We start from the raw sequence: 26275 nt of genomic DNA, 5'->3' as shown, positions 1-26275 counted from the left end.
ACGGGCCCAGCCGCTCCGCGGCATGCGGGATCCTCCCGAAACGGGGCACGAACCCGCGTCCCCTGCATCGGCAGGCGGACTCTCAAGCACTGCGCCACCAGGGAAGCCCCCCTACAATTATTTTTAACTGAGTTTTTTCATTTACTTTTCTGTCTATTCATGTCAGCAGTCCTTACTACTTCAAAAAGTTTCCCCTGATTATTTTTCTGTTTTCTAACACTTAAAAATCACTGTGAATGTGAATCTTTTATTTTAGTGTTCTTTTGCACTGCTTGTTTCATTGGATCTGTTTTATATAAACATGAGCAAACATGAAAGGGCCAGTCTATGTAGTCTATGTAAGAACTCGGTCACAAACCAAATAGGATTCTGTAACCATTTCTGTTCTCCAGAGACTCGAGTAAGTCATTTGGAATAAGGGGGTTAGGGACAGGTATAAAATACAATTATCAGTATAAAATTAAGAAAAGTGGAAATTTGCCTGAATATCAGGACTATGATGCTTAGAGAGTTATTTAAATGCCTCTAAAAGTAAATAGGCAGAGATCCATTCACTAGAGGCCTGAGTACAGGTGAAATTGTGGACGAATACTAATGAATGTATTATCAGGAGTATTTCTGCACCACTGTGAGTTTGTCTGGAGAATCTGTTAGTCCCCTTGCTTAGTAATTCCTTTTTTGCTGTGAAATAATAAAGCCTAAAGCATAGAACTAAATTTCACTTGCAAATTGCTGGAAGTCTTATTTCTCCAGTGAGATCAAATATGTCTTATGACATGTTTTTCCTTCCACTGTTCTCCCAGCTGTTTTTTCTTATTACTGAAATGGTGATGCACTGATATTGGTTCAATTACCAAAGTATCTGAGTACATTCAAGTTCATGGGGCATCACAGATAGGCTAAGTGACTGTGATTATTAGACAGGGTGTTTGATTTAAATTAAAGGAACACTTCCAAGAGATTATTTGTAGAGGAAGACAGTTTAAAGAATTCCCATCACCCATGTCATTAATATTTTAGGACCCATTAAAATAAGGAATATGTGGAAAATAAGGAATATGTGCCTTTTATGTACAGGCATCATTGCTACGCTGGTTTCTTCAGTTGGGATCAGCACTATGGGTCCACATTATGGCTGAGAAAACCTTAACGCCAAACCCATTAGGTAAGGAATTAACAGAAGTCCTCTAAATGCAATTCAAAAATGTGTACCAAATTCCAAATTGTAATAAAATGAAAATGTTAAAAATGATTTTCATATTAGAATTGCATGGTTGTTAACCACATAAGGAAAATACTTCGAGGTGATATTCAAAAAGAGAATTTCTATCAGATATAATGAAATTTTCTCCCTTTATAGAGCAAAGGAAAAACATCAAGTTCCATTGGAGGCAAGTGTTTAAAGCTTGCGTGGAATGAAGCTGTTTACCTATGTTTTGTAAAAGGTAGTAACTTAAAGATTTCTTGCGGAGGGGGATATTCAGATTTCATATTTTTGTCAGGTATTGGCATCACTTTTTTCAGTTCTCTGATTAATGCTTGAGGTTTTAGTATACACTCAGGGAAAATGACCACCTTGACCTAAGATTTACATGTGTAATTCCAATAACGAAAATAGAGGACTTCCCTAGTGGCACAGTGGTTAAGAATCTGCCTGCCAATGCAGGGGACACCGGTTTGATCCCTGGCCCGGGAAGATCCCATGCCACGGAGCAACTAAGCCTGTGTACCACAACTACCGAGCCTGCGCTCTAGAGCCCACCAGCTGCAACTATGGAGCCTGCACACCGCAACTACTGAACCCCACACACCTAGAGCCTGTGCTTCACAACAAGAGAAGCCACTGCAATGAGAAGCCTGCGCACCTCAACGAAGAGTAGCCCCCGCTTGCCGCAACTAGAGAAAGCCCGCACACAGCAGTGAAGACCCAAAAAGAAAATAGAAGTTATCCTTGCAAACTTAGTAACATTGAGATATAAATATATATATTCTGTATCTCCGGATCTCCAGGTTATTGCTGATACTTGCTATACAGCATTAGTTCCAGGAGAGGTCTTGTTTTGTTTTGTTGTATCTGGAAATAGCAACCTTTGTTAACAGTATAAAAATTCCACAAGGAGGAGGATTCCACACCTGAACTTTAATTACACCATAGATGCTGTCTAATCCAGTGACTGGCCATTAAAATAACCTGTGTTTTCTTACATATACCACTTTGTTACTTGCTGGGTCTCCCAAACAGCCTTCAACTTTTTGTAAAATAAACCAGCCCCTTCTTACAGGTTGTTTCTGAGGAAAAAATTACAGTAATGAGAGTGCATGTGAAAGTACCTGTAAAGAGCATTATGCTGATTAGTACCTCACAAATGTTTTGTCTTTTACAGCCTGTCAATCAGGGTCGTCACTATCAGAAAGAAATGAATCCACCTTCTCCTTCTAACCCCCGGTAAGAATCATTAATAAGCTAAATTTTTTTTAAGATTATTTAGGAATTGACTGTGCATTTTTCTTGGTTTCATGAAATTGTTTTCCAAACTTCCAAAGGGCTTCCAGAGTTCTTTTCTATAGATGTTTTAATTCAGCCTACTTTTCTTAATCAGACTATGGTGTCATGGTTAATAGTGTAACTAGGTTTAAATAGCACTTCTACCTTTTACTAGCTGTGGAACTTTGAGAAAATCATTTAAGTCAAAGTAATTCAGGCATAATAATTACCTCGTAGTATTTTGGGGAGGATCATATGGACTAATAATACATGAAAAATCCTTAGCACAGTTCCTGTCACAGAGCAAGCTCTCTTTAAGTGTTCATTTATTCAGTATTATTCTATTTACATAGGTGTTTCATCTTAATAGGTCTTTGAAGTTTAGTACATTTTAGGCATGAATTTTTTTTGTATCACCTGGTGCCTTTATATTCATCAAGATAGCTAATATGAGTTCAAGTGGCCATTCTCTTTTTTCATAATTTCAAAGTTTGTAATCTCAAAATTATTTTATTATTTCAAAAATGTCATTGACACATGAGTCATTTGACAATATAGAAGAACCTTATTATAGTAGGCTCATTAGAGATAAGTGAATCTGAATTCAAATTTTGAATTATTTGTAGTATTACATGGCTTTCTAAAAATAGCTAAATAAGCTAGTTTATCAGTATAAGTCAATATCACTTTATTACTGTTTATTAAATACTAAGAACTTACTGAAAATCAGTCTATCTTGGGCTCCACCCACAGGATCTTAGTTATAAGATTATAATAACTAATTATCTAATTAGTTATTATAATAACTAATGCACCCCATTATCTAAATGCATCTCATTATCAAGCTCTCTCACCTGAGACAGGCAGAAGGAATTTGTTAAATAAGAATACAGGGCTGTATCCTGGAAGCGAAGGGCAGCCAGGCCTCAGGAGGGATCTGAAACTAGGAACTAGAAAGCAGAGAGGCAGGCAGGCAGTATCCTCACGCCATCTCTGTTCGCTTCTTCCTATCTGCTCAATTCTTCTAAGCACCAGCTTTCTTTACTTCTCAGTCACATATAGCTGTCTTGAGTTTACATATTACATTTCAAAATATATGCTGAGGCTGACAGTCTATGTCTGAATCCCAGTTCCTACTTTCCAGGAGAAGGAATGTGATTGGCCTAGCTTGGGCCAAGTATCCACTTCTGGTCCAATCAGCAATGAAGAGCCAACCAACCAAGCCATGTAAAATTAACATGGCTGCCAGGAAACCACATACATAGTTTACAGGACTTTTAATGGGGTCCAGAATATTCATGACATAGGTAGAGTAAGTGTTCTTTATTAGTAATCTCTTCTACGTGTTTCTGGTCTATATACTTGATCTGGTCATTCTTGCATGTTACCTAGTAGGGGGAATTGTCGCTGTCATAATAAATATGATAAGGAGTTGAAAACTAAGATTGTAATTTCAGTGTATATAAAAAGGTGTTTAAACATTCTTCAAAATAGTTATCTCTTGATATGCGTATATGTCTCTTGCAATCTTGCAGCTCATCTAGATTTGACCAATAAACTCTTTATCTATATATGAATAAGCTTTCAAGGTAATTGGAAATCCAACTTTGGTCCAAATTATAACAGTCACGACTTGTAAGCTGAGTAAATGAAAGTGATGGAAAGTGATGTCAGAAAGTGGAGCATTTTGTTTCAATAAAAGGAAAATGGGGACCTAATTTTCATCCTACTTCTGCTACTAACCCAGTGTATGATCTTAGACAAGCCTCTCAAACTGTTCAGACCTAATAATAAGAGCACCCTCATGTGTAAAGGAAACGATTTCAGTTACAACAAGCTCTCTGAGGTCACTTACAGATTTATGATTTTGTGACTTTGATGAGACTCATTATAGACTTTCCATATGAAAACCAGTTCCACTATTAAAGGGAACACTGCCCTATATAGGAAACATACCTCATATTATTGGATTAATTAATTAATGTTTAGATGTGGTAGTATTTGATTTTAAATCTCTTTTAAAATTTGATTCCCAAAGAGAGAATATAAGAAAATTCACCAGCTAAGCAGACAGCATATTTTATTTAACCAATTAAATGGTCATTCATTTATGAAAAATTAATCTACATTTTCACATAATAAAATTAAAAGCCAGATTTCAAAGCAAAAAGTAAAATGCTTCCAACACCATTTTCCAGCAGGTTATCCACCAGTTTCCTAGAAAATTATTATATGGCTGTTCAGAAAATCTACAGATTACATGGCTTAGCTCTTGGCTCATAAATCCAGTAGCTTGGAGAATTGGCAGAAAGGCATTATTGGACCATAAATAAAGAACATGATAAAATTATGAGGTCAGCATAGATCATCATATAAAAATGGGATAAACTGAATCATGTAATACATGTGATTTAATTTAAAATTGAGAGCTATGATTCCTCTTAAGATTTGTATTATATTTCTTATAAATAGTATCCCATGCTTTAGACCCTAGAATACAGAACTTTAAAATTAAACTTTGAAGTTAAAAGATACTAATAATGACTATTGAAAAAATAAGAAATGAAAAGGTAAGTCTCTAAGTCTACCCCCTTGGATAAACAAGCATCTCGTCTGAACCTTGTTGAAAGTTTGGTGTGCAGAAGCTCTGAACAACACATGAGAAGCAGGAAGGCTCTAGATTTCCTGAATTAAGTGTTGGTGTGATCAAAATAATGCAAACATGACGGGGATCGGGGACATGTGTGTGCAGGTCCACCAAGAGGGGAGAGTATGATGGTGCCCTTTGGGAGGTGAAATGGCCACGTTAGCTTCAGTGAAATATCTGCAACTACTCCAGAGACCTAAGAACCCAAGATTTGTAAATTATATGTACTCATACCCACATATGTACATATTAGAGAGTCAACTTTCAGTTAGCTTTATTAATATAACAGAATAACCAATATCCCCAAGCTTTATTAATATAACAGAATAACCAATATGCCCAGTCTTTTACTTACATTTTATTCTGGGAAGATTTTTATTTCTGTACCATAATTACCTTCTTAGTTTTATATATTGATGAGTAAAGTTAAAGATAGTATGCAGTCCACGATGCAGACAAATTTGTGTTTTGAAAAGTTATCTCTAGGGTAAAAATGGCTAAAACTCTGCATATATTCATATAGTGGTTTCCTTAGAGTAAAAGAGTTCACTTGCACTCATAGGGCAATGCAGTGATATTGGATGGAGGGTGGGATAGATACAATGTTAGTCATTTCCTGAGAAGTTTGCAATCTGGGGATTGAAATACACATGGTTCACCAAATCATATTCCCTTGTGTGTCTAGATTTGCAACAAAGCCATTTCCCCTTGCTTTGGTAGGCATGGGGGACAGGGGTGATATTTCCCACTATTTTTGCCTAACATTCTGATGGACACTTAGCATCTCAGTTGCTGGGGCCCTTGCTTCCATTGTTCACCCACACTGCATCGTGGGGCACTGACAGCTTGTATGACAATGTGTAGAAATGGCTAACATAATCTAATACAATTTAAAGGAGTGTTGGGAGGAGGAAACAATTTCACAGTTCATTCATGTTGAGAAATGTTTCCTAGCATGTAAACTTACATGTTGCCAAACTGAGCAAAATGGATGCTGTTCACAGTCTTCAGTCATTTATTTTAAAATGCCATCTATTGGTTTGCGGGGTTTAGAGCTGTCCCTTAGGCACATCTACGTATGTGTTCATGTAGATTCTTCAGAACAGCTCAAGATATTTTTGCTCAGGAACGGGTTTTATAAAGTAAGCTGTGATTACATTCTGGTTGTCTGTTCATATGGATGGAGTCGATAACCAGTCTTGCGTTTCAAATGATGATTACGCTTGCTATTTTTACAACTCATTGGAAAATTAAGGGGGGAGGAGGGAAGGTAGTCAAAGGCTCTTTAAGGTTCCAAATGTTTATGGAAATAAACAATATAGAAAATAATTCTAGACTGACCAAACAGTCATGAACGGCATGGTTTTCTTTCTAACGTGTTTGCTTTATGATTTATCCATAATTTTTTTAAATGTCCTTGCAGATTGTGTTAGGGCTTGAATCCTTTGCAGCCTTGCCACATGTTTGTGCGATATGAACATACTTATAACTATAATTATCCGATAAATCCCTGTAGACTTTGACAGATGATTAATAATCACTGACCTCGATTCACACTGGCTCAGCCGGCCTGACCAAGGCGAGCTGGCCTGTCCCTGTAAACCTACAGGCACTGCTCTGGACTGATCACGGTGGCTTCATTTATCTTTTCTCTCCAACAGTCAGGAGATGAGCTTCTCCTCTATTGCTTAAGGTTTTTTTCCCCCACCAACACGAGAGAGAAAATGTATAAACAAAATTAAATACAGAACTTGTATGTCATTTTCCTCTTCAAATGATTAAGTTTGGATGATTTTAAAACAAGTCAGATTTTTAACAAATATTCCTCCTTAGACCAAAGCACAACAGAGGTTTTCCTGATTAACTGTGCACACAGTTTCTCTAAATGTAGTGTTGTTGTTTTCTACTACCTATATTTTGGCATTAAATCTTAATGATTTGTTTGTAAAACCAAAGGCATCAGTTTTTACTTTCATCATTTCTATTGTTAGGTTTACCGAGGAAAAGCTTTCCATATTGGTGCCTCTCATTTCATAATCCCCTTCCCACAAATTCACACCTGCTCATTGTAGGGGGGTGACTTTCCATACTCAGATTCCTCAGGTCTGATTTAAGATCCTTAACTGAGGACCTGTCATGCTGTTTTCCTGGTTCCCTGGGGACAGAATGGTGTCTCTCCTCCCTGTGATGCTCAGCACAGCCTGGCTTGGGTAGGGGCTCCATCAGAATGTGAGCTGAGAGAGGGAGCAGGGAGGTATGCCCACATACAATGGAGAAATGTAAATCTTCATCCTAAATATTAACCAGTTAAGTTTCAAATATTTTCCTACATCCTTGCAAGAGTTTCCCCCTTCCTTTTCTGAAAATGGAAGGACAATGGTATTGCTTTATCCACTACCAGGATAAAATTGTGTTTTGTGAAAGGCCCTTGTTTGGACAGAATTTAAATCTGATTTTCATGTATGTTCCACTCCCTGCCAACCCAGAGATCCATAGACACTGGTAACCATTAGAATGGCCCTAATCTTTAATACATAATATAATATGTATTGTTTATACAATCTCTTTAATAATAGCTTCCAATACCTTCTATATTCTAATGACTCTCAAAATTATGTCCAATCCTGACCCTCCTCTGAATTCCAGACTCATCTCTCCAAGCTGCCAATTTGACAGATATCCAATCCACTTGGATCTCTAATGTATACCTCAAATCCATTGCCAAACATAACTTGGTTTTCTCTCCCTCTACACGCATCTGTTCTTTCTTCAGTTTTCTCCATTTCAAAAATGCCACCATCATCGCCCTTTTACTCAAGTCAGAAACCAAGAGCATTCCCTGGTTTCTCTCTCTAACCCACCCATGTCCAGCCTCAGAAAGTTGTACTGGTACACCCTCCGACCATAGTATATGCCAAGTCCAGCCAGTGCTCTCTCTTTACTGCTACAATCCTAGCCATGTTGCCATCATCCCTCATCTGAACAAATACCATAGCTTTCCACCTGCTTTCTCTGCTCCTTTGGCCCCTACAGTCTATTCTCCACTCAGCAACCAGAGTGGTATTGATACACCTAAATGGGCCTGAAGCGTACCCCCGTGTAAAACTTCCCAAAGGTTTCCCTCTGCTCTTAGGGTCAAGTCGTGCTCCTTATCCTGAATGCCCACCACTCAGACCGTGTTCTGTACCATTGTGCACCTTGCTCACTATGGATCAAAATACCACCGTCCTACCTCTTTTTCTCAAATACTCCAGGCTTGGTTTCACCATAAGAGCTTTGCATGAGATGGCCCCTCCGCCTGGCATTCCCTACCCTAGAAAGGACATAGCAGCCTCTTCCTGTCTTTCAGGTCTCCATCTAAATGTCATCTCCTCAGAGAGATAACCAACCTGAAGTAGCCCCAGGCAGCCTCATTACGTGATCTTTTTCGTTTTTACCGTAGTACATTTCACTACCTGATATTTACTTGCTTTTTGCTTGTTGTCTACACACACACACACCTCCAGAATATGCTAGAATGTAAACTGCATGAACATAGGGCCTTTATCTCTCTTGCTCACTGTATCCCTAGCTCCTCAAACAGTGCCAGGCACAAAGGAGACACTCAAGAAATGTGTACTGAATTCATTAAATCTCACCTCACAAAAATGACTTTCCCTCATCTCTCTACACTAGCTACATGGTTGCGTACTTAACTGCTAGCTGGAACCCAGGAGCACCTGTATACTTTTCTCCCTTGAGGGTGTCTGGAACCTGGCCCTGTTCCCACTTGTAATAAATGAAATCTCTCTCATGAATTTGTTTTAAATGATCCCTCAGAAGATATGCACGATCTAAAGTGTCTGGCAAATGTATCATTTTAAAACTTTAAATAGAGACTTTTGTGTTGAATTTGAGAATTTTCTCTGTATTCTTACTGGAAATTGCTTATCCGTATTTGCCTATTCATGCCCATTTCATGGAGTGAGGGTGCCAACGGCTAGAAATCTGCTTGGGTTGGCACTGCTGTCGAATGTGTACTTAACCCTCACCAATTAACAGAATCTGGATAGGCAAATGGAAATGAAGAAAAAAAAGTATATATGTATACAGAGAGAGAAAGAGAGAGGGCGAATCTGAGCCTATGGTGCAGGTACCCTCTTGACCCCAGTGACTCCCTGCCCTTCATGCTTCTGGAGGGGTCCTTAGTTCACTGGTCTAAACTTCACAACAGACTTTAAAAACACCTGTACAAAGAGACTCAGCTGGGCCCCTTTCCTCCCCAGTCTACAGCAAAGGCCAGGCTTTAGCCTCTCTAGCCCTGCCCCAGTGAAAACCCAAGCTAAAGTCACCCTTGGTAGCAAATGGAATCCCTGGGGAATCATCCTGCTTCTCACTTCTGACCACTCTGAACTTAGGACCCCGCCCTACACAACTTTAGGACCACCACTCTCCTTGGGTTTCAGAGGACCCAGCAATTAGCAACAGGGCCAGACAGCTGGCAGTCCCTGCCCCATCCCTTCTCCTTCCTCCTCTGCTCTTGGCACTCGGCCTGCCCAGCCCATTTTCAGTCCTGGTTTGATCATTTATTCTACCAGAGCCCATTAGCTCAAGAGTGCGTAGCTGCTCAAATCACCCTGCCCCAGGCCCTAAGTACTTGTCACCCCAGAGAACTGGGCACCACCCCTACCCACTGGACCACTATTTCTTTGTATTCACTCTCTCCACTTGTTCATTCTGGCCCTGCCTGCCTGGGCACCCGCCAGTCCCCTCTGCAGCTTCTCGGTTGAGTTGCCTGCGTGCTCTCTGACCAGGTCTGTCAGGCCACTGGGGCTTAGCTCCTCCACCTGAGTCTCCTAATTTTCCAGCTGTACTGCATGAGAGAGTCTTCTGCCATTAGGGCTGAGGATATACTCATCAATTGATATTTTAGTTATTGTTATGTTTTCCAAAATTACAAATTCACAAAACCCATTTGCACAAGAGTTTCAGAACAACAGATTGCATCTTCTCCCACCTCCCCAAAGCTTCTATGTCTGAAATGATGGGTCCTTGAAGAATCTTAGCACTTTTAACTAGCAAAATGTGGGGCTCCTGCGATTACCCAGGCCTCCCCATTCACTGTTATCCATCCATATGATGAACTCAGATTATCTTTGGCCCAGGGTCCAGTGTAAAGAAGGTAACTACTAAAGCAGTTATTTACCATTCCAACTTTTTACAGTTTCAGCTTTTAATTAAAAGATTCAGCTTCCTCTTCTAGAGTAACGAGCACCTTTTAAAAAAAAATCGAAGTACTAATTCTAGTTTCTAACATTCACCTCTATTCTGTCTGAGGGGGAGGAGAGAGGAATGCAGGCTGAGGTCCAGGATAATGCCGTGAACCTAAGATATGGAAGACCATGATTATGGTTAGATGGCCACAGCCAGTCACATCCGTAGACTCACTGCCTCACCATTCACTTTGTAACCTAACGCAGAATAGCTTCCCTGGTAGTTTAAACACGAAATGACTGAGAGTGTGTTGCAGTTCATACCTTCAGTAACATTCAGTGAGTATTTTGAAGCACCTACTATGTACAGAGCACCATGGAGAGATGACTTTAACATTCCCCCTGCGAGCTTGCAGCCTCCCAGCACAGGCAGTCCACACCCTGCATATCAACAAGACTGTGTGTGAATGCTTTAAGAATTAGGTGCCTCGGGGTGTGGGAGCATGGACCAAGCCTGGCACACAGAAATCACAGCCTTTTCCAAACCCGGTACCCACTCACAAACTCTGCTTTTGTTGCCAGTTGGTTCTACTTCTTCCCTATAATTCTTTTGTTTCTCTTGTTAATGAAAAACATTACACTTTGAAATTGATTAAAGTTAGAACACATAATTTTTCACTCTAGCAATGTATTATGTTTACCAGAGTTTACAGCTTCATATTTTGCTGTTCATTACCTCATAAAAACCCACTCGGTATAATAAATATCATACAAGTCAAACGTCCAGCCTAATTTTAAAATTTCTTGAAGGAGAAAAGGCAAACAACTTTTAGCTCATTTGATTGGATTAACACTAACATTATTGTTCTATTGACTCTTTCTTGTCCATTGATTTTTAAAAGCCTTTAGCTCCCTTGCCATTCAGTAAAGACAAATCAGATGCACTTTGGTGCTTACGACAAGAAAATGCTGTTGGGCATTGGGTGTATGCATGGAAGAAAATTATATATGTGCTGAAACAAGACTGGTTAAAGGCAGTTTCTCATATTTCGCGGTAAACGACTTGTTTGCTTTTAACTTTTGAGGCAATAGTGTCCTTTGTTTTATTATGTGAAAGCTTGGATTAATAACAAATGAAGCTAAATGGTGACTTGTAGATAATGAACTTTATGGCTTAAGATGAAAGGAAACTAGCTAGAATTTTACATATTCTCATATTTTTCAGTTCTTAATTCTCTTTATTTGCAGAACTTATAGACTAATAAGCAACTGAATTAAAGCAAGAAATGAGGGGAGGGTAAAATATCTTCTGTTGAATTAATAGTGAACAGTTTTTAAACAGCCATTTGTATTATCAAAATAACAAAGAACAAGAAACCTGAGATCTGGCCTGGCCTGAGGTTAATCAAAATCATGATAAAAATGAAGCTCTCAGCTTCAATAAAATCACGGTGTGGCTTTCAGTTAAGTAGTGATGTTTATGCTAATGAAGTCCTGTCTTTGAGGGGGGCAATTCATCCTAAACTACTGGATGAATGGCTTTTTCTTTTTTTTTTTTTTTTCCATATCTTTTTCTGTACATCAAGGATTTGGAGGTAGAAAGAGGGAATCTATTCACTGGCCACTAGTATTGCAAGAAAATTCCATTTTGGTCAGTGTTTTGACTTGGTGAAGGGTGCAATTACTTTGTATTTTACCATTTGCCGTCTTCCGACCTTTTTCACAGTACTTTTATTGAAACCTGAAATTGCCTTCATTTTGGAAATACTATCAAGTCACATTAAGAATCCAGAAAGTTTTGGTTTCTCCCGCTGAAATAATGGAAGAAATGGGAAACAAACAAGAACACCACCCTTGTGGCATTCTCTAAATTTGCTTGTGATATTTTAAATTTCAGTGCTAGCCAAAAAGAAAGATACAGCAAGACATACCGTAAATGAAGATATTATGTATTAGAGAAGGAATGAATCTGTCACTTTGACGGATTGTGAGGCAAAGAGCAGATTAACAGATTACTCATAGTCAGAAGGCAGCTCAGCTTGAAAAATGTGCAGGAAATGATAAGTGCGGGTTTGTGCTGATTTAATGATATTTTTAAACTACAATAACACTCTGGTGGTATAATATAATAAAGCACTTTGCTTGCATTTTTAAATCATCAACATATTTCCAGTTTGACCTTAAGAAACATTTTGGACCATTCTCTACTAAAATGTCGCTTTCAAATTAGAAATAAAAGTACCATCTAAAATATCACGGCAACGACCTTACAGGAAATCAGGAAATATTGTTGGCTTTTAAAATCAGTTATTTCCTAAACTAGCATTTATGATACAAATTTTAATTATGTCTCAAGCACCCTAACAGCACATGTACTTTCTCTTTGGGCATTTAAATCACTTACAACAAGAAATTGTTACCTTCGAACAACCATTTCCAGTGAAATGCTTCATAGATGGCACTGATATGCCTTCATATTTTCATTGCAGGTTTTTAGTTTTATGGTTAAGATCATGGAGTACTTATGAATAAAACTATTATATCTACCCACAGATAGTAGATAAAAGTAGTTCAAATTTGAATTGAGTACTCTGAGTCATAGCAATAAATAAGATAAATAACTTGCTTTATTTTATATTATTACAAATATATATCAGAAAGCAAAACTTTTTAAGAGGTTTATATTTTTATATAAAATAAAATTGGAATTTGAATATCATACTCTTAGTTAATTTGACAGTGATGGACTGCCATTGTCAAGAATTTGCAGAGTAAAATTTCTATAATGCACTTAAATGGTTTTTACTCTAGCATCTTCATATTCAAAATCTAATGTAAGGCTTCACTTGTTTCATATTATCTTCTTTCAGCTCACCAATGATACCTTTTTTTACATAATTAGGTACAGTGTAACTTGTAAGGGAGTAAAATATATTTTCTGTCTGAACACTTGTATCTAACCCAAGTGCAAATAAATATACCAATATTGCATGCCCAGGGCTTGAATCCCAGACATGGTTATGTCTCACGTTATGTTTTACATATATAGTGAAGACTTTCATTCATCATGTTTTGTACATTTCCCCTCTTCTAATATATTAATACTCTCAACTTGGGGTAAATAAAAAAGCTAATGTAAAAAAGTAGTCAGTATTCTTCTTGAAAGAAATTCTGAAATGTATTGAGCAAAAGTTGTTTGCATGATTTCTGGTCTCCTTGCATATTTATGGTCTGCAGTAGTTACTAACACAATTTGCCAGATAGTCCCAACTCTTTTAATCCCAAGCACATTGTTGGAGTGCATTTCTAAGTCCACTTGGTTTTGTGTGGACCCAATTAGCCCAACTAGTTCTAGCCAATGAATTGTGAGAAAGATGGCTTATGTTGTTCCTTGGATGGAACATTTAATTGCAGGAATGAAACCCTCCAGAGTTCTCTTTTCCTCTGACACCTACCAGAAACATTCAAGATGCTGGTTGTTTTGTCAGCCTGGGTGCTGAATGACCATGATAAACAGAGTTCTCCTGATCATCTGTTATGGACATTTAACATGAGCAAAAAATAAGCCTTTGTTGTTTTTAAGCCACTGAGATTTGGGGATTGCTTGTTAGCATATACTTTCATATTTGAAGATTTAGAAATTGGTTAAAATTGTTGAGCTCAGTATGTGACTCATTGGCATATAGTAGAATAAGTGGTTTTAGGAAGTGATACAGTATTCTGGTTAAAAGCACAGTCAATGGAATCAAAATGCCAGATCTGTATCCTTTATTTCTCTAAACCTCAATTAGTTTATCTAAAATAGAGGTTATATTTTACTACCTACTTTATAGTGTCATTGTTAGGATTAAATGAGATAATATGTGTAAAGAGTTTGGGGCAGGGACTGGCACATGTATTTTCATTAAATGGTAGAAAGTGGTGGTAAGGATATCATTTGGAATGTTAGGAATAAAGTTTCCCAAAAAATATCACACTTTGAGAGAATCAGACACTCCCAGAGAGTTTGGAGATTATCAAGACGATTTAACCCAGCATCTCTTCAAAAGTCATCTCTGCACATTTTTGCCAAGGAAGCAGGCTCAGTGCAACATAAGGCAGTGTTTTTCATTACTGAGCATTCCTTATACTGAGCTGACATAGGCTTCCCTATAACTTCTCCCCACATGATACCCCTTGAAATTTTTGAATATTGCTTTTTTGTTGTTTAATTTTCTCCTCCAGCCTTTCACTTTTCCAGCCTCAAGCCCACTTTGCCATTCCTGGTCCCGGCATAGTCTTAATTGCCTTCCTTTGGACATCTTTGAGTTTTTCAAATTGAGATCCTCTAAACTGAATAAAATCACGTAGTAGTCCGGACTACAGTTTGGCCATTGACTAGAACACTGTGTGTATTAGTGTAGCTTGAATCACTTTTTTAGTCCCCATATCTCTCTAGTGGCTTATCTTTGGCTTTTGGTCACCTAAAACTATCACTGTCTTTCTCCTGGACCATTGATATAGCCTCCTAAGTAGAATCCCAGCATCCACATGTGCTTTTTCACCACAACCCATACCCATTCCCTACAGAGTGGTCAGAGTAACCTTTTCTAAACACACATCTGACTGTGACACCCCCATATTAAATCCCTTCAATGACTTTCCGTTGCTCATAGGGTAAAAATCAAACCCGTTCGATGGCCTACGAGGCTTGAGTGGCTTGGCCCATGCCTACTGGGCCAGTCTTATTTTGTACCATTTTCCTTCTGGAGATTTGTGCTTTAGATACACTGGCCTCCTTTCCTTTTCTCAAATGTGCCTGCCTCAGGGGCTTTGCCTACTGTTCCCTCTTCCTAGAATGCTTTCTCCTACCTTGCCTTCCACTTTGCCTGGTTAATACCTGTTCATACATTAGATTTTCTTTCAAGTGACACTTCCCCTAGGGAACCTTCAAGTCCCTATCCCTGTGTTCTCATAGCACCTTTTAACTTCGCAAAACTTATACACTTTTGTGTGATTATCTGACTGATTTTGGTCTCAGGCTCCACACTGTAAGCTCTAAGAAGGCAGTAACTCTATTTTTGCTCACCATTGCATTTCATGCTAGGATCTGACACAAAACTGGATCTTGGTATATACTTGTGAAAGAGATATTGCTGTCTGAACCACTTTTCTTGACTATCAAAATCATGCTGAATCTCAAATCTGTCATCGAACCTATTCTCTCTCTCGGCTCAATGTCTTCCATAAATTTGAAAAGTATGTTCACTGTCCCTGCAGAACATTTATTACAAATATATGTAACATATGTACAAAATATGTACAAAAATAGATTATAGCTGAATATAAAGTCCTTTAGTCCACCATTAACAGTCTTCCACCAGGTTAATATTGATCAACAGCTGATATAAAGTGATATGATTATAGGGAAGGAAAAAATCCTTTTTTCTTCTACCCTCATAGATTCTGCCCTGAAAATTAAACTGACAAAGGACAGATTTACAAAAGGAAAGCATACAAATTTTATTTATGTGTGCAGTGCACGTACACAGGGGAGAAACTCAGTGATGAGTAACTCAAAAGGGTGGTTAGAACTTGGAGCTTTTATGTATATGTATCATCTTAACAAAGAACAATAAATTTGAAGACAAGTGACAAGACAAAGGAAAAGGGGTTTAGGCTTCTAGGAATGGCAAACTATGGGAGGGTACATATATGGGGGAAAATAATGGAAGATAAGGCTTGTTTTAGTAAAGTTTGTTACGTAGATTCTTCTCAGTGCTCTCTCTGGCCTGATAAGAGTCTCTGGTGATTAAGTCATACCCTGTACCAGCAAGGGCACCTTCCTCACAGTAAATTTCATGTCCTACTTTGAAGTGGAAAGGGGGAGATCAGAGAACCCTTCCTGAGTCTGTTGTTTCTCAAATGTCTTAAGCTCAAAATAATCAAAATGCCAGAACAACATCTTTTGGGTGGTATGTTCAGAACCCCTACATGATGAATCTAAATTATTTAAATTTACAAACAGGCCAATATTGTCATGTTAATACATGGTAATTCAATCACTAGCATATCATTTCTGGGATGTTATGATTCACACTCATGTGCAGCTATCCCACATCCTTTGTCCATGGCAGACACTGCTAGTGATCACAATCCTCTTGCCCCTGGGCCCCATCATAAACTTAAAATCCTTCTTAGTAAGGTACTCCAAACAATACCATCACTCACAATTAGCATGGGATTTATGATCCATTTGTCTTCTTTGAACTAGAGTTTCCATTATTCCTTTAGTCAGCTAGATTATCGAATGGATTTATTCCTAGCCTTACCTAACTCTGAAGTTATCACCTTACCAATATCTCCTACTCGAAAAGTCATCCTCCATCTTCTGTAAAACCTTCCTTGACTGAAGTGAGATTAGGACTGCTTCTTCTCCACAACCCTGACTCCGTTCTCCACATCAACCATGATTAAAATCCTACAACATTAAATGACAAGCATGATATATTTTTTTTTTAATTATTTATTTATTTTTTGGCTATGTTGGGTCTTTGTTGCTGTACGCGGGCCTTCTCTAGTTGCGGTGAGCAGGGGTGACTCTTCCTTGCAGTGCGTGGGCTTCTCCCTGCGATGGCTTCTCTTGTTGAGGAGCACGGGCTGTAGGCGTGCGGGCTTCAGTAGTTGTGGCTCACAGGCTCTAGAGCACAGGCTCAGTAGTTGTGGCACAGGCTTAGTTGCTCTGCGGCATGTGGGATCTTCCCAAATCAGGGCTCGAACCCGTGTCCCCTGCATTGGCAGGCGGATTCTTATTCTATATTTTTAAATTAATTAACATGAGTTCTGCCTGTAATAATGGCACACTTGGTTGTTTCACACTGAACTTCCTTCTGAGAACAACCAGAAAAGCCAGACAAAATATGAGAATCATCTGATTGAATCCGTTGGAGAACTTCCAAGGCAGTGAGAATTTACAGAGCCTTGCTCCAAAAGAGAAGGGAAGCCAGGAAAGGCAGCCTGCATGTTATGACACTTTTCTCAGGAAAAATTCCACTTCAGAAAGTAGTAGCTGAGAGGCTGAGGAGCTGAACATAGCCTTCAACAGCCTCATGGGCTTGGGCGACAAAAATTGGAATTCAGGACCTATGAAGAGGAGAGGCCATAGTAAGCTCCAAAGTGCTACACCCTAGATAGCAAAATTAACCAGAAATAGACCAGCTCTCTGGAAGACTCAATACACATTTATTTTGAACCATTCTACTTGCTGATAGCCTCTGACCCTACCCTAGTTGCCTGCCAGAAGCAAAGCAATCACATCTAGAGGAAGAAAACAATTGAAATAGAATGAGAGCCACATGTATAATTTAAAATTTTCTAGTAACCCATTTAAAAATTTTAAAACAGGTAAAATTAATTTTAATAATGTATTTTATTTAACCCAGTATATTCAAAATATTATCTTTCAGCATGTCATTGTAGAGGAAATCGTTTTCACTACCAGCTTAGGTTTGAGTGATGGGATCAGGCAGCTGTGAATTAATTGACAGCAGATTAACAGGAGAAAAGGTTTATTACACATGCATGTAGAAGCCTTCAATAAGGAATGGCTCTCTGAACCGCCAGGGGTAAGGGTTTATATAGCAGCTTAATAAGGGGGGATTCAGGAGTGAGTAGGGCTTCATTGGGAAAGGATTGAAGGATCTGATAAGGCTTTGTTTACACAGTTTTAGTCGCTTGAGGTCAGTTGCCTCCTTGACTGGAGACCTTACCAGAGTTGGGGGTTTGTAGCAGCTGATTCTTGAAAAGCTCTGCTTTAGTCACATAAGGGAAATTCAGATAAGATTTATTTCTGCATCTGTCCATATGTTTTCAATTTAAAGCAGTCTTTATGCCATTCTGGTTGTTTGTTTTTCCCTTCACAATCATTATAAAATATTGTATTAATGAAATACCTTACATTCTTTATTTCATATTAAGTCCTTGAAATCCAGTGTGTCTCTATGACATAAATCACAGCAAGATCCTTTTTCACCCACCTCCTAGAGAAATGGAAATAAAAGCAAAAATAAACAAATGGGACCTAATGAAACTTCAAAGCTTTTGCACAGCAAAGGAAACCATAAACAAGATTAAAAGACAACCCTCAGAATGGGAGAAAATATTTGCAAATGAAGCAACTGACAGAGGCTTAACCTCCAAAATTTACAAGCAGCTCATGCAGCTCAAAATCAAAAAAAAACAAACAACCCAATCCAAAAATGGGCAGAAGAACTAAATAGACATTTCTCCAAAGAAGATATACAGATTGCCAACAAACACATGAAAGGATGCTCAACATCACTAATCATTAGAGAAATGCAAATCAAAACTACAATGAGGGGCTTCCCTGGTGGCACAGTGGTTGAGAGTCCGCCTGCCGATGCAGGGGACACGGGTTCATGCCCCAGTCCGGGAAGATCCCACGTGCCGCGGAGTGACTGGGCCCATGAGCCATGGCCGCTGAGCCTGCGCGTCCGGAGCCTGTGCTCCCCAACAGGAGAGGCCACAACAGTGAGAGGCCCGCGTACCGCAAAAAAAAAAAAAAAAAAAAAACTACAATGAGGTATCACCTCACACCAGTCAGAATGGCCATCATCCAAAAATCTACAAACAATAAATGCTGGAGAGGGTGTGGAGAAAAGGGAACCCTCTTGCACTGTTGGTGGGAATGTAAATTGATAACAGCCACTATGGAGAACAGTATGGAAGTTCCTTAAACTAAAAATAGAACTACCATATGACCCAGCAATGGCTCTCTGAACAGCCAGGGGTAAGGGTTTATATAGCAGCTTAATAAGGGGGAATTCGGGATTGAGTAGAGCTTCATTGGGAAAGGATTGAAGGATCTGATAAGGCTTTGTTTACACAGTTTTAGTCGCTTGAGGTCAGTTGCCTCCCACTACTGGGCATATACCCTGAGAAAACCGTAATTCAAAAAGAGTCATGTACCACAATGTTCCTTGCAGCACTCTTCACAATAGCCAGGACATGGAAGCAACCTAAGTGTCCATCAACAGATGAATGGATAAAGAAGATGTGGCACATACATACAATGGAATATTACTCAGCCATAAAAAGAAACGAAATTGTGTTATTTATAGTGAGGTGGATGGACCTAGAGACTGTCATACAGAGTGAAATAAGTCAGAAAGAGAAAAAGAAATACCATATGCTAACACATATATATGGAATCTGAAAAAAAAAATGGTTCTGAAGAACCTAGGGGCAGGACAGGAATAAAGACGCAGACGTAGAGAATGGACTTGAGGACATGGGGAAGGGGAAGTTGGGACGAAGTGAGAGAGTGGCATGGACATATATACACTACCAAATGTAAAACCGATAGCTAGTGGGAAGCAGCCACATAGCACAGGGAGATCAGCTCAGTGCTTTGTGACCACCTAGAGGGGTGGGATAGGGAGGGTGGGAGGGAGACACAGGTGGGAGGAGATATGGGGATATATCTATATGTATAGCTGATTCACTTTGTTATAAAGCAGAAACTAACACAGCATTGTTAAGCAATTATACTGCAATAAAGATGTAAAAAAATAATAATAATGTAGGATCCACAATAAAAAAATAAATAAAAAATAAAAATAAAATGGCTTAGAAATGTTAAAAAAAAATAAAGAAAAAAATAAATCCAGTGTGTGTTTTATATTCACAGCACACTTCAATTCAGACTAGCTCCATTTCAAGTGCTCAGTAGCCACCTGTGGCTAGTGACTACCATATTGAACAATGAAATTCTAGAAAACAACTTTGAAGAATAGCATCATGACCTTGGAGTAGGAGATTTTATAAACAGGTCTCAAGTTTCAGTAACCATAAAGGAAAATTTGATAAATTGGACTATATTAAAAGTAGAAACATATTAAAGGACACTACTTAAGAAAATAAAAAGGCATGCCACGGAGTGGAAGAAGACATTGCCAACACAGGAGGGGCTCCAGAATATATATGTCTAGAGTATATGAAGAGCAACAAATCAGTAAGAAAAAGGAGGCAATTCAAAAGAAAGCAAAAATGGCCAGGAGACCTGAACAGGCATTTCACAAAAAAAGATATCCAAATAGCCAGTAAACGTAGGAAAATGTGCACAAACTCATTAAAAATCAGAGAAATGCAAATTAAAAATATACTGTGATCCCACTACACCCCATCACAATGGCTAGAATATACAATACCAAGTATTTTGGTATGGATACCAAGGAACTGGAACTCACACTGCTGGTGGGAGTTTAAATTGATACAACTACCTTGAAAAGCTATTTTGGCAGCATCTCTGTAAGCTGAACATACCATAGATATATAGCCAGTAGAATACATACATATGTGTACTCAAAGACATGCATAAACTGCGGGGACACACTCAGACCCCCCAGAGTTGATAGAAGGGTTTTTTTTAAAGTGAAAACAGGGCTTCCCTGGTGGCGCAGTGGTTGGGGGTCCGCCTGCCGATACAGGGGCGGGAGGATCCCACGTGCCACGGAGCGGCTGGGCCCGTGGGCTGTGGCCGCTGGGCCTGCGCGTCCGGAGCCTGTGCTCTGCGGCGGGAGAAGCCACAACGGTGAGAGGCCCGTGTACCGCAAAAAAAAAAAAAAAGTGAAAACATTTGAGCTGCAGAGACGAAGAAAGAAATCTTATCTGAACTTCCCTTATCTGACTAAAGCAGAGCCTCCTGAAAATACAGCTGACATTCAGCTGCCATGAAGACAGACTGCCCATTTCCAATAGCATCAAAAAACTTAATAGAACCTTCCATACTTTCCCACTGAAGCCCTAACCTCCCCCGCATACTTTAAGTCGGTCTACAAACTTACATGTCTGGCTATTCAGTGAGTTACTTATTACTGAGCAACTCCCATGTACATGTGTAAATGAACTGTGTCTTTTCTCCTGCTAATCTGGCTATTGTCAGTTAATTTGCAGGGCTCCCACCACTGGACCCAAGTTGGAAGAGGAAAAAATTTTCAACATAAACACATTCATGGTAGCCTCAGATTGGAAACAACACAGTCTCCTTCAGTAGTAAAAGGCATAAGTAAACCGTGATGTATTCACACAACAGAATAGTATTTACACTCAAAACCATGGATGAGTTTTATAAATGTAATTTTCAGGGAAAGAAGCTAGACAGCTGAGGAATACATATTGTATGATTTCATTCATACAAAGTTCAAAAACAAGCCTATTAAATGATAGTTTAGAAGTCACCATCGGACCTACTTTGGGGGAGCAGCGAGTGTAATGAATAGGAGAAGGAGGGAAAAGAACCTTCTATTCTTGGCCCAGGTGGTGCTTATAGTAACTTTCAGATCATACATTGAGCTGTACGTTTCTTATTTGTGCACGTTTCTATGTGTATGTTGCACTTTCATAAGATAATGTATTGATAAGAACCATTAGTATAATTCTTAGTCTAATATAGTCAGTTTGCTCTTTCTGGTATTTCAGTGTTTCGGTATCTTCCCGCCTTTTTTACAATTTAGCATGTAAGTTTTCTATAGAACAAGGACCATCTTTAGGTTGAATAGAAGCTGTAACACCATGAATAATTATAATGATGATGATGGTAGCTTGGCGACAGGAAAGAATTATTACTCTCCTTGGCAAGCCCAATTTACACACCACTAGAATGGTCCCAGCAACAAAAGAATTCTGATCATTTCCTCCATATGTTTTAAAAACAGCATTTTACCATCATATCTGTCAAAAGTCCGTTTATCACCCACATCAGCCTTCTATCACAATTTTTTCGTTAATTGAAATGTTACAATTAATACACCCTGCAACTGCTGGGAAATAAATCTAGTCAACTTAAGATCCTGCCAGCTTTCTCCAGTTCTTTATTTTCTTGTGCAACCAGCCAACACTAGGGGAAAATTAAACTGTCATTCACCTCACAGAGCCTTGTTTTTTAGCATATCATTGTTTTATTTGACTAGTGAACATAAAGGAATAACCAAACTTTGAAAAGAAAATGAAAATCAGTACACAAATATGGCATCTGATAATCTGAAACACGTAATGATGAAAATGATACCCTGTAGTTATTCTTTACAAAAGCCCAGAGAGCTAAATTAGAATAATAAATTAAACCCCACTTACTCTTTCTGCACCATTAAGTCCCAATTATTCCGTAGAAAGGTTTAAATAGTTTTATTTTGTATTCTAATTTCAAGGCAATTTTTCTCTAGTTAAAGTTCTAAAAGGCTGCAAAGTTTTATGCTGTTGATTTGCTGAGGGCTTACTTACAAAGCACTTAACACATAGTTGTCTTATAACTCTCTAAAAGGTGTTATATAAGATTGAGAGTGAATCTTTTTCTGTAATTTCAAATAATAATAACTACTAACACTATTACTATTACTACACCTATCACTGTTCACTCCATCTCTGTAGCAGGCACTGAGTGGTGAGAGTTTCCATATGCTATATTATACTTTAATCTCTACCACAACCCGGTGTTGTCAGTCCTATAATTCCAATATTCTGGGTGAGGAGACAGAGGCACAGACTTTAACCCAAATATTGCAAGGCTAAAAGGAAATTTAAGTTCAAATCAACTTTAATTATGCGCTGTGTTGGTACCCCAAATATATATCTAATGTCCAACTCCACCCTGGATTGTCAACATGTTTTCTATTGTGATGATGATAGTCATTGCTGTTGCTACAGTCCCACCCTAGCCATTTGTTCATACAGATATGCAGCATAGGAATATGTTAGTGTTCTATTTGGTGACCAACCAAGCCTTGCTGGGTTTTAGGAAATCAATCCTAGAAGTCGAGGTGGTCAATCTAAAGTCATGGAATTTTTCTCTTTGATTCCCCATTGCCTCCCCATTATTCCTTGTACAGTGCTCTGCACATGAAAATGTCTGTGGATTCTCTGCAATAGGATTTCCTTTGTAAATAGGGTTTAAATGTGAATTTAATTTCTTCATCTGAGAGGCCCAATATGCTAGAAACATCCATCTCTGAGGGATGGCCCCAAATCAGACATTCTGTGGTTCCCAGTCTCCCTGTGCATTTGGAATCGGTCCATATGCAATAGGTTAGAGTTTTTATGGGAACCTAGCACCTTAACTCTGTGCTAGAGCTGTTGTATGAAATACTCACGAAATCTTCTTTTATTTTTAAATTTTTATAGCACTTTTTGCGATCTGAAATCATTCATTTCTGTAGGGGAGGAGAAACTTTTTCCCTCTACCCTCCTAGGTCCTCCTGCAAGTTAGACTGACAAAAGACAAATTAGCAAAACAAAGAGAAAAACAAACAGAAGTTTACTAACATGTGCAGCGTACTTACACATGGAAGAACTCAGTGATGAGTAACTGAAAGAAGTGGTTAGATCTTAGGCTTATACAGCATCTTAACCAAAGAACAATAAATTTTGTAGAAAAGTGATAAGACAAAGGAAACAGACTTTGAGCCTCCAAAGGTGGCAAATTTTGGGAGGATAAATATATGGGGGAGACTAATGGAAGATGAGAGGTAGTTAGTAAGGTTTGTTGTATAGAGTCCTCTGGTGCCATCCCTGGCAAGAGTCTAGAGTTGTCACCAACGATTAAGAATCATCCTACCCGGGTTTCCCTGGTGGCGCAGTGGTTGGGAGTCCGCCTGCCGATGCAGGGGACACAGGTTCGTGTCCCGGTCCGGAGGATCCCTCATGCCGCAGAGCGGCTGGGCCCGTGAGCCATGGCCGCTGAGCCTGCGCGTCGGGAGCCTGTGCTCCGCGACGGGAGAAAAAAAAAAAAAAAAAAAAAAAAAAAAAAAAGAGAGAGAATCATCCTACCCTTCCTGGAAGAGGTGGGTAGAGCAGAGAGTTTTTTCTTTTGTCTGCTTCTTCTCACTGCCTTCAGCTCAAAATAATCGTTAGGTCAAATTGGCATATTTTAGGATGGCATTTATTCTGAACCCCTTCACTTATTTATATATTTATTTATTGTCTGTCTCCACCTCTAATGTGAGCAGAGACTGTGGCTTGGTCACCACTCTGTTGTCAACACCTAGAACTGAGGTATAAAGTGGCATAGGAAAAAAAAAAAGAAGTGGCATAGAGCAGGCATTCAGATATTTTTTGAATGTCCCCCAAAGATAAGAAGATAAAACCTGTTATTTGGAGGGACAGTTGTTTCCCCCTGCATCTTCAGTGACGTTTATTTGGAATGAAAAATCCTCATTCTATGTGCCTCCTTCTGCTGTAAAATAATATTTAAGTCTCCCATAGAAATATAGAGGTTAAAAAAAAAAGAAAAAGAAAGAAATATAGAGGTTCTGAAGGACCTCTTGAGAAATAAACCATAGCTTTATACAATTTTGCTCAGCCTTTATTTTTCCGGTGGGAAAATACACTCAATAGATGTCATTCACCTGTGCATGCTTTAGTAGACATGAGTCAGGACCCTCCTCATAAACCCAACAAAAGCCCAAAAGTGGACTCTGGCCTACCCTGGATCTCAAGCCTGTCCCCATACTGGAAGTGAAGGAAGGCTTATACCCCAAACCACATGAAGTGAGTTGCCCATAGGAAAGAAGAGCTATAGGTTCTCAGAAGAGGAAGAAGAAAAGTGTGTTCAGCCAACCAAAATCAAAACTACCACAATATGTACTAATGGATAGGCTTTAACTCTTCCAACAGGTCACTTCATACATATTTATTATGTGCCATGCATACTCTTTCTTTTCCACTTCTCTTTAAGAAAAAGTGAATGGGAATAACATTGAGATTACTTTGAATTATTTTCAGTGTAATTTTTAGGGAAATTACTTACATATCTCCATAATGAACCTATTTTGGTAACATTACACACAACAAATATCTGGTTGTCACACACTATTTAGCAGCATTTAGCAGTATTATTAAATTTCAAGCACAAAAACAGAGAATTTTACCCCCCAAAAGATTGAGAATTACTGTTTTAACAGATAAAACTCCAGACTGCATTGCAAAGGTCTGCTACACAAAATATAATCATTATTTTATAGTTATAACTATGGTTTTTTAAGAGCAAGAAACAAACCATTAATAAGCCAATCTAATTAATAAGCATTAGATGTCTTGACATTTAAATTGACTTCATGCAAATAAAATAAGCAAATTGAATTTTCTGATTTACTCACCAGGCACTCTATAGATACATTTTGCATTCACCTCTTAAAAACGTAATAAGAGAAATTTCATCTGTGTCTGGTGTGTCTGTTCCTGCCAAATCCATAACCAGCTTGGATGACACTAAGCTGACACTAAACTCACATCACTTTTTTTGTCTTCATTTTATTATTATGTGATCTTCCCAGGTAGTTGATTTTTTTGTGTGTCTTAATTGATGCATTCTGAAGTTACTACATATTTCTGCTACTTAGATGAAACTTCTGGCATGAAAATATCAAGGGAAAAAATTGAAATGTTCATTCCCATGGCCCTCATCATAAAAGAAAGTTTTCACTTTATCCTGACTTGACTTGGAATATTTAGGGAAAATGCTCAGTGTGTAGCCTTAGTTAATGGCACTACAATGTCACACTCCCTGTTTAACATTCAGCTTTGTTAATCAAGAAAGCCAGATTGGCTCTCTGCATGTTGATTAAATTGATTACAGCTGTAGGCCTTGATAGCATTTTTTTTTCAAGTGTCTCTAATTAATCAGACAATGCTTGATTAGTTTTTTCTGTTTTGAGGAGATAAGTTGACTTCCTTGAGAATTTTCACCCCAAAAGTATTCCCCTCCAATGAAAGGTAAAGGATAAGTGAGTCACTGCTTAGTTTTCCATGACACTGAGACCTTTTATCTTCCAGCAACTAAAAAAAAAAAGAAGAGAGACCCTTTGAAAAGCTGATTAAAACATAATATTAAACTTCTTTTCACACAGTCCCATGAATACATCTAGAATGAGAAAAGGCTGTGTCTTCCCACTGAGCTTT

The 26275-nt window shown here is 38.6% G+C and overlaps 1 protein-coding gene across 1 annotated transcript in view; it reads left to right on the top strand.

Annotated features, from left to right (window-relative positions):
- The window catches only part of CFAP20DC (CFAP20 domain containing), a 272252-nt gene that overhangs the window by 218619 nt on the left and 27358 nt on the right, over positions 1 to 26275 (top strand). The window contains exon 14 of the mRNA XM_007469022.1: positions 2385 to 2446. Within this exon, the coding sequence (XP_007469084.1) occupies positions 2385 to 2446 (62 nt within the window). The remainder of the gene's footprint in view (positions 1 to 2384; positions 2447 to 26275) is intronic.

The sequence above is a fragment of the Lipotes vexillifer genome, unplaced genomic scaffold (assembly GCF_000442215.2).
Source record: "Lipotes vexillifer unplaced genomic scaffold, Lipotes_vexillifer_v1.1 scaffold989, whole genome shotgun sequence".
Classification (NCBI taxonomy): domain Eukaryota; kingdom Metazoa; phylum Chordata; class Mammalia; order Artiodactyla; family Lipotidae; genus Lipotes; species Lipotes vexillifer.
This window is presented reverse-complemented; position numbering and strand designations above follow the sequence as displayed.